Genomic DNA, 10,000 nt, shown 5'->3' with positions numbered 1-10,000 from the left:
TTAACAGTTAAGAGTTTGAATAATAGTAATGCTTACGGAACGGATGGTATTCCTACTAGTTTTCTAAAAGATTCCCTTACAGTTATTGCATATTATATCACGGTTATCATAAATACATCGATTGTAACTGGGAAATATCCTTCTATTTGAAAACAATCCCTCGTAGACCCTCTTCACAAGAAAGGAGACAAGGACAACCCTGATAATTATAGACCTGTTTCTATCCTTCTCGTAATATCGAAAGTAATAGAAAAGATTGTATGTAATCAATTAATGGAACATCTAGAAAAAAAATAATTTGATTTCTAACACTCAGCATGGATTCCGTAAAGGTTTATCAACAGAAACAGCTTTGATGAAATTAACAGATGAAATTTATAAAAATATTGATAGAAAAAAATTTTCCATATTAATTTTATGTGACCTATCAAAGGCATTTGATAGTGTCAAATGATACGTTCTGGTTTCAGGATTACTTGAAGGATAGAAGTCAGGTAGTTAGATTAGGAGACGTAAATTCTTGCATTGAAAAGGTTGAATTTGGAGTCCCACAGGGATCTGTCCTTGGTCCAATTCTGTTTTTAGTCTACGTTAATGACATGATTAAATCCATAGAAAACTGCTTGCTAATTCAATACGCTAATGACACCCAAGTTCTTTTGGCTGATCAAATAGAAAATTTAGATGGCTTGATAAAAAGGGCTGAACTAATATTGCTCAAAATTAAGAAATATTTTCTAAGAAAAGGGCTATTATTAAATGCCACTAAAACACAGTGCATGTTTGTGGGTAGCTCACAGTATATTAGCAAAATTACAAATGACATTATAATAAAATGCGATGGTGATGAAGTAAAGATAAGTCAACATGTGAAAAATCTAGGTCTACACATTGACAGGTACATGATATTCAGTACTCACACTGACGAGCTGAGTAGAAAAGTTAGTGGCATTCTAATGTATTTAAGTAGAGTAAAAGATTACTTTGATGATACTACTCGAGCTTTGATTGTGGAAAGTCTGGTCTTGAGTGTAATAAACTACTGTATTAAGACATGGGGTCAACTAATGATATGCACATGGAAAAAGCTCAAAAAATCCAAAACTTTGCAGGTAGAGTAGCCGTTATTGGGGTGAAAAAACACGATCACATCACCCCAACCCTCCCGCAATTAAAGTGGATAAAATTAAAAGAAAAGTGTATGTACGATGTTTGTGTTTTTGTTTTTAAAAGTTTGAGAAAAGAATATCCCAACTGGCTATACACATTTCCTACAGTTGGTAATTGTAAGAGTGCATTAACCAGACAGAATGAAAATCTATATGTAGACAGCTATCGAACTGATTTGGGTTCACGCTCAATGGCAATAAGGGGCCCAGCTTGCTGGAATAAACTACCTCTGGAAATAAGAAAATGTACAAATGTTAGTTCTGATTTATTCAAAAAGAAACTTAAGTAATATTTTTTTTAATTTTACTTGAATGTATATATATCCTAAATTTTTACAATCCAATAATTGTGAATTTTATGTAAATAATTTATATTGTTATGTAACAGAATAACCATTTTATAATGGAATAAAGGTTTTTGACTTTTGACTCTCTCTCTCTCTCTCTCTCTCTCTCTCTCTCTCTCTCTCTCTCTCTCTCTCTCTCTCTCTCTCTCTCTCTCTCTCTCTCTCTACGTGTCTTCATGTGTGACGCTGATGTAAGCACACCTTAACCTTCACATACTTTACACGCGCACTGCTTTCTCTCGAAGTTCATTAACCTCCACTATGAACCGGGTGTCCCTTGGCATCTTGAAGTAACGATAGATCAGCCCAAGAGATAATAATAGTCTTGCGCCCATTCCCACCGCTTCTCTTGTCATTAATCTTAGATAAATCTTGTGTATTTTCAGATCCTTTCACTCCTTCTGTTGGGTGTGATCGCTGAGGCGGTATTCGCCCGTCCCGACGAGGGCCAGGCCTATCAGAGTGACAGCCAAGAAGAAGAAGAAGAGGTGAAGCGGCCATACAGCTTCGCCTGGGCTGCTTCGCGGTATTACCACGGAGCCCCTGATCGAGAACATCAGGAGCAGAGAGGAGAGGATGGAATTACAAGGGGAGTCTTCAGGTAAGTGCATCACTTGATATGCGTGCGTACGCACACTGAAACGCGTATAGAGACAATACAAAGGTAAAAAACACATTGCCTTAGCAATAGCATTCAAAGAGGAAACGCATATAGAGACAATACAGATTTTAAAAACACATTGGCCTAGCATTCAGAACAGGAAACGCGCATAGAGACAATACAGAGTTTAAAACGCATATAGAGACAATACAGAGGTAAAAAGTAGCATTGAGAACGCTTGTCCGCTCTAAATTTTACCAGTGAGACATAAATGAACTATGAAAAGCGTAAATTATGGGGTTGTAATAAAATCTGTATTCTACGAAACCATATTGCATGTTCTATAACTGAAAACCACAGACTATGGCATGATACCTTCGTCAAAATCCAATTTCCTCCCGCAAAAACAGAAATTATGGATATGCACACACACACACACACACACACACATATATATATATATATATATATATATATATATATATATATATATATATATATATATATATATATATAGTGTGTGTGTGCCCATACAAACACATACAGTATATATATATATATATATATATATATATATATATATATATATATATATATATATATATATATATATATATATATATATATATTAATATTGTGTGTGTGTCTGTGAATGTGTGTGTGTGAGTATGGGCATAACACTCTCAGGTCTAAAAATTAGGATTTTGTCCTCAAGAATTTGGCGAATACATGTACAATATGTCTCGCCCTTGATGGGTATGGAAACTTATTAGTATCTCGGTAACTTTATTTTTCCAGTTTGTTTTTCCTCAAGAATTGTTAGGCTTTCCGTACTCCTACTTTAGCACATATAGTATAAAATTTCTATCACTATTAACATCGGTGAACAAAGAAGACACTAAGGTTAAAATATTTGGAAAGGTAGCTTAGTCTTGGGAAGGTGATGAACATCGAGGAATAGGGAGACAATAAGGCCTTTTAATAGGCGAGTGGAGCTGTATATGTGAGGTATACAAAGTGGCTGAATTTTTGGAAGTCCTCCGGACAAGGGTTCATCCATGATTCGACAATTAAGGGCTGTTCAGTCCAGTGACTTGCCATTTGTTTCTTATCAGGGACAAGTGTAAGGTGTTGCCAGTCTTACAGGTCAAAGGTCAGAGTTTAACATTTTTATAGGATTAATTTTGGAATAAAGGGAAGTAGAGAGAGAGAGAGAGAGAGAGAGAGAGAGAGAGAGAGAGAGAGAGAGAGAGAGAGAGAGAGAGAGAGAGAGAGAGAGAGAGAGAGAGAGTAAGCACTCTCAAATATTTTACTCCGTTGCATTTTTATATACTATATTAGCATAGTTTAGAATTCAAATTTTATATCTGATGTAAAGTAAAAAAGAGGGAAATAAAGTTTAATCTTCATCCCATTCTCTTAAAACAACGTTGTTATGTCTCTGTCTCTATCCACAGGTACGTCGACCCTCGCCAGAGGGTGCAGGAGGTGGTATACTATGCTGACGACGATGGCTTCCACGTGGATGCCTCTAACCTCCCCAAAGACACAGAAGCTGTAGAGCAGGCTCGCTTCAGCCACACGTCCGAATTTGAGAGGATCCGCCAGGACCATGCCCGCATCGCTGCTGAGAGAGCTATCCTCGAAGCACAGGCCAATGATGCGTAAGTACCGAAAAATATCCATTTATTCTTCTGCTTTGATTTTAATAGGAGTTGCGTTTATAAAGGTTTAAAGGTCTATCTTGAATGGCGTAGGCAAGAGACAAGACAATGTGTCTCCATTAAGCTAGGAGCAGGGAAGGCTAGGCAATGGCTGCTGATGATTCAACAAGTAGACCTATAGGCTTAAAACTGCCTTCTCTAGCTCACAAGGAGGGGAAGGTTACAGACTTGATACCAAATGACAGGAAAGTTCCTCTGCATCTTTGCTTAAAAGCATATTTCAGTCCAACCAACCAGTAACTAAAAAAAAGGCAGAAAATGAAGTATGTGTTTAGTGTTTGGCGTTATTTAAATCTTTTCACTGCCTCTGGTATAACCAAACTAAGATTAAAACTATCAATCAACAAGAGCAATGAGATTTCAGACCTCCACCAATGAATATTACCAACATTTTGCTCAAGTCTACGGACGAAACACTTCTTTTGTCATATGCTGACTATGGATGAATCTACAGTACTGTCATATTTAATCAAAGTCTATGGACAGCAAATCCCCATTTTCAATTGCAGACTGTAGATGGCGAAAAATGCAAATCCGGATCATCAACAAAGTTTAATGAGGTGGTCCATGTCCTAAGATCTATCTAGGGTGAAATTTTAGTCAAAATCCATCAAGTAGTTTTGACGTAGGCTAATCCTGTCCACAAACGTACAGACAGACAAATGAATAAACCTCCTTGGCCTAAGTAATATTTTCTGCTAAAATTGAAGGACCATTTATAGGATATTTTCAGACTTATAGACAAGCAGTCAACAAATAGCCAGTTCTTATATAATTTTCGAATATCTAGCTAGTTCCTTATTTCACAAATCTGTACTTTAATGGAGAAAGGCTGATATATCTACCGTCACGTTTTAGATTGTAAGCACAAAGAGGGTTCTATTATTGGCAAATGAGTTGTTGCTTTTATTGGTATTGATTATGTCACTGAACAGAATTCGCTCGCCTAAACTTTACCAAACATGAGTTTCACTACTTGGTCGTGGGTCAGTTTCGCTTAATGTCAAAAAATATGATCCTCAAGTCTAGAGACATTTGTACTTGAACGTAAGATATGAAATGCTATGCTTCTTTTTTTTCTACTGTTGTTGTTTTGCCAGCATTGCCAACGAGTCCACTGAGGCCAGGGCTGCCAACCAAACACATCCAAATTTTGTTATATCTCCCTGACATCATAGCCAATGTAAGGAAACAAATTGTATCCATGTAGTCTTCACAAACAATTAATTTTTGGACATGGCTCTCAGGATTATACACAATTTAATCTCTTAATATATTTCTATTCTAATTTGAGTCGATAATCCAAATCAAGGAAAAATATTTTCATTGTTCTATTTAAAACCAAATAGAGCTAAAAGTGTAATTAAAGCAGGAGTCCTGGCAATGCTGTAAAAATTTAATTTCAAAATGGTGGACGGACACAGTTTTAAAATAATTTCATTATAATAATTTAGACTTGAAAACTGTAGTATAATAAATAAGACTTTTGGATGAAAAAGAAATAGAGAATTGATATTTTGTATATTTTCTCTCAAGAGTTCTTCAACCTTTCTTATAACTCATGATTTGAAGGAGATACGTCCAAACAGATATAAGCGAAATTATGCCTTCCGACGAGGAGAATTATATGCCTGACATTGAGTCTAGAAATTCCTATCTCCCCAATATGTCAATACTTTTCATAGCATTGTTAATTTCAGTATGTAGCACCAGATACTCTCTCTCTCTCTCTCTCTCTCTCTCTCTCTCTCTCTCTCTCTCTCTCTCTCTCTCTCTCTCTCTCTCTCTCTCTCAACTGAATACAATGCCATGCGAACACCTGACTACATTATTAATCTAATTATTGTCAGTCCCGTCATTTTGAAAATACAATTTTACCCCTTTAACAGCTTTCACCTATAAAGGAACAAAATTAAAACTCTTCAATACTATTAATTCCTTAAAATATCTCCATTTCTATAATGAGGAATATATAACTCAAATAAAGGCAATCACATTGCCTATGACCAGGAAACGATTGTAATCATATTCAAAGCAAGTTTACAGCGTTATAGTAACTCGCAATGAGTTGCGGTCTACGTAAGTGTTGTATTGACTCTGACTTTCAAGTCAAAACCTATAACTTGAACGCCAGCTCTCTCCAAATATAGGTCAAGGTCTAAAGAGGAGGGCGTAGCTTTGATTAGTCCAGTGGTGTCCTTTCTACATACGATGACCAAATACAGCTGTCCATTGCTAAGGGAATATTTTAATTCGTTCAATGATTATTATTCGTCTTTTTTTAATCGTGGATTTAGTTTTGTTGTAATCGCCAGCGTCTTTTTCAAGATCTTGCATCAATTAGAAATTTATTTGTTTACGGAAGTTAACCTGTTAGCCTTGAGATAGAGAGAGAGAGAGAAAGAGAGAGAGAGAGAGAGAGAGAGAGAGAGAGAGAGAGAGAGAGAGAGAGAGAGAGAGAGAGAGAGAGAGATTAGCCTAAATTTTCACAATATATTTTTATATGATTATATGATCTCAGCGATTGTATGTGTGACTTCTCACTTCCTGATGTCTAGTCATCCCAAAACCAATGTTAAAAACAGTAAAAAATATAGAAAATAAAAATCATCAAATATTAAAAACGGATATTTTTTTCTTATTAGACTGTAGTTAATAATAATCGTGCTCCACTGTATCCATAATTTCGTACGGGCATCGATTCATCGTTCAATAAGTATTGTGTCCTTCCGAGTGTACGAGGACAGGAGTCGTACCTCGCATTCCAAGTTCTTATTCTAATGATTTTAACTCTATTGATTAAATAGGTTTGGCGAATCCCTAGTTTTGTCGTCAGATAGCAGAGAGGCTTTGAATAATGGGGGGAAATGTTTCTTCTTGACTTTGGAATTATTAGGAATATGATAAGCAATTGGTGACACAAGAAGGAATTGGCGATTTTTTTTCTTTTTACATGCATATATATATATATATATATATATATATATATATATATATATATATATATATATATATATATATATATATATATATATATATATATATATATATATATATATATATATATATATATATAAGCTGTTCCTTATATTGAATACGCGGAATTCCGATCCATTATGCTTCAAAATTCTAATTTTGATAATATTCTTTTGTAGAAAAAAATATTAAATTTGTGATTCGTTGTGGCTCCCTCCATATATCTGGAATAATATCGAATTCCTAATGCAATTTAATTATATACTATTTCCTTAAAAGTGTAGATTATTCTAAATAAAACAGATTTGTGCTCCCTTTGAACTGCTATTTTTAGTTTTTTAATTGATATATTGTTTTGATACAGAAGTTCCCACTACTATATTTAATCCCTCTGATCCATATATTCCTATAGTTATTTGAGAAGCCTGGAGAAGCTCTAATAAGCGTATTTGGAAGGATGATAGCATACTAGACAGTGCATATGTACCGTAACCTCAACCTTTGTGTGTGTAATGTTCTTGATAGTGATAACTTATGTTTACTCTCAGGAGACTGTTGTGCATATATAAGTGTATGATGACTTTAAGGAATTTTGTTAGCTCATTCTTTCTCCTAATATCTTTCAACTAGCACATTTCAATATTTATCCTTCTGTTTAAGTTAATCTGTTCGCTTCCTTCTCTTATATAGATATTCAGAATAAGATGAAAATTGATAAAACTATATTAAGTGATACAAAATATGTGTGATTTTGATAGAATTTATATATTCAAATGATGAAAATTGTTGGATTTGGATAAAAATCTACAGATACTCATTTTAATCTAACTAGGTTTTGTCGTGCTACGCCCTCCTATAGCTATATCAATTCTCAAATAATTCAAATCAGCAATTTTCAATTGCAATTGCATGATTCACTACATAATCCTTTTTAACCGAACAGACCCATCGACCCAATCAAGCAGAGACAAGAACTGATCAAGAGTCTGCCCAAGAACACAGTCGCCGTGGAGAACCTACGAGCTCGCCACTCGTCGCTGTTCGAGAGGATCAGGGAAGAGCATGCTGCCATCGCAGCTGAAAGGGCAGAACAGGAGGCATTGAAAGCCCAAGAGGAAGCTAACTACCAGTAGACCGATGGGCTATGGTGCCATACGCTTGGAAGGTACATTGCATGAGGCCAAGGGTATTCTGTAGTAAGTGATCTAGATCTTAAGTGAAATGACCTTGGTTTTGGGTCGAAATACCATATATTTTCTAAAAAAATATATATAACTATGTGTATGTAGGCAGCTATTTGTTACTAGGATGTTTGAAGGTATTGCCTTCAATAGCACAAATTATTAGTAGTGTTAGTATTTCAGACAGTAGAGGAAAAGATAAAGATAGAGATGGGGTGAGTGAGGTTTGTGATGAGATTTTAAGCAATAAAGAAATACTTCTTGATGAAGATTTTCTTATACACAAAATCATGCCTTACACTCAGCTTGAATTGCATTGAACAAATAACCAACATGAATAAATATTCAGCTGAAATTATCATTTCTAATTCACTCTTTGCAATGCTAACGTTCACCTTTTAATATGACATCGTCACTCCTTCAAGGAATCCCACCTGCCCATTTCATTAGAATATATGCCCATTTTCATCAAGGGCCATGGTAACAGAATTTGTTTAACGCAGTTTACCCTTTTCTATGTAATAATCAGACGGGAGTAGATGACCTATTCGAGTGAAAATGTATCTTAAAGTTTTCTCCCATAATCGCAGGCATAAATGCTTTCTTTTCATTACAGCGTCAATGTAGATTGCATAATATGTATTTGCTATAGCTTACTGTTTTTTGTTTTTGTTTTTTAATCTAATACTACCTTGTATTCTCACCTCTCCTCTCAAATGATGAAAAAAAAAAAAAAAAACGCCCATGTAAGGTCTCAAAAAATAAACAAAGATTAGACACATTTAGCTAAAATAATGGATTAAATAATATTTCGTCTAATAATAGCGTTGCAATGGAGCTCTTGTTTTAGGCTAACGCACGTATCTTGGGGGGAAAACGTTACTTGCCAGTTACCTATTTATTTTGGTTTAATATAGTATCAATTTAAAAATATGTTTCAGCCAATTGTTGAAAAAATATTACTAAGATTAATATAAAAAGCATAAGATGTGCCATATTTGTAACTGGTAATGGACATATCCCTACAAATGTATAAATCGTGTCTTGTGGGTTATATGGCATCTTGTCAAAAAGCCCCCGTCCGGAGAAAACAACGGGCAATCTACGGAAGAAGAAGAATCACAAGTCCTTAGAGACATACTTTTTTATACGTTCATATCTTATTCACTAACAATTCCAGGATACATAGCTTTTAGCTTCAGTTTTATTTTAAATTTTAGATACTTTTAACACTTATGTAACCATTAAAACTATTTAATTATTACACGAGTCGTGATTTTTTTGTGGCGTTAAATTTTTTGTTTGTATTTATTTATTTCATTAAAAATGATCCTGATATTTAAGATAATGTCGTCTCTGGTTGTAACGTCAGTTTTATGTAATATCTTTATTATGAAATTGTACAAAACAGTTTAATCCTCAATAAAAATAATAAAAGAATCACAATTTGTTTACTCTTTTGACCTAAAAAAGAACAGGGAAGCAAAATAAGCAGAGAAATGGGGAATCGTGATATACCACTGTTTGTGTAAGTAGTGTGTAATTCATCATCTACGGGTAGATTCCAGTTACTGAATAATCTATTACCTTGTTGGTAAACCAGATATATATATATATATATATATATATATATATATATATATATATATATATATATATATATATATATATATATATATATATATGTGTGTGTGTGTGTGTGTGTGTGTGTGTATGCATGTATATATATATATATATATATATATATATATATATATATATATATATATATATATATATATATATATATATATATATATATATATATATATATGAAGAATTTTCTTCACTCTTCTTCTTTTAATCGTATTTTTAGCTCTCTTCTACTAATACTATAGCTACCCCTTAAACATTCTCTCCTACATCTAGTTTTCTTTAACAAAACATATAGAGGACTAACCTAAACTTAAACTTGTTGACTGGCGCACGCCATGCTCGTGACGTCATAGCGTAGATACGCACA

At 34.1% G+C, this 10,000-nt stretch overlaps 1 protein-coding gene across 1 annotated transcript in view; it reads left to right on the top strand.

The window, feature by feature from the left end:
- Positions 1-9,444, top strand: part of Cpr57A (Cuticular protein 57A) — a 26,079-nt gene extending 16,635 nt beyond the window's left edge. Inside the window, exons 2-4 of the mRNA XM_068364585.1 lie at positions 1,903-2,117; positions 3,575-3,781; positions 7,761-9,444. Of these exons, the coding sequence (XP_068220686.1) occupies positions 1,903-2,117; positions 3,575-3,781; positions 7,761-7,950 (612 nt within the window). The 3' untranslated portion in view covers positions 7,951-9,444. The remainder of the gene's footprint in view (positions 1-1,902; positions 2,118-3,574; positions 3,782-7,760) is intronic.
- Positions 9,445-10,000: the final 556 nt, after the last annotated feature.

This window comes from Palaemon carinicauda, chromosome 41, assembly GCF_036898095.1.
Source record: "Palaemon carinicauda isolate YSFRI2023 chromosome 41, ASM3689809v2, whole genome shotgun sequence".
In the NCBI taxonomy this organism is placed as follows: domain Eukaryota; kingdom Metazoa; phylum Arthropoda; class Malacostraca; order Decapoda; family Palaemonidae; genus Palaemon; species Palaemon carinicauda.
The sequence above is the reverse complement of the archived record's forward strand: the minus strand, read 5'-3'. Positions and strand labels throughout refer to the sequence as shown.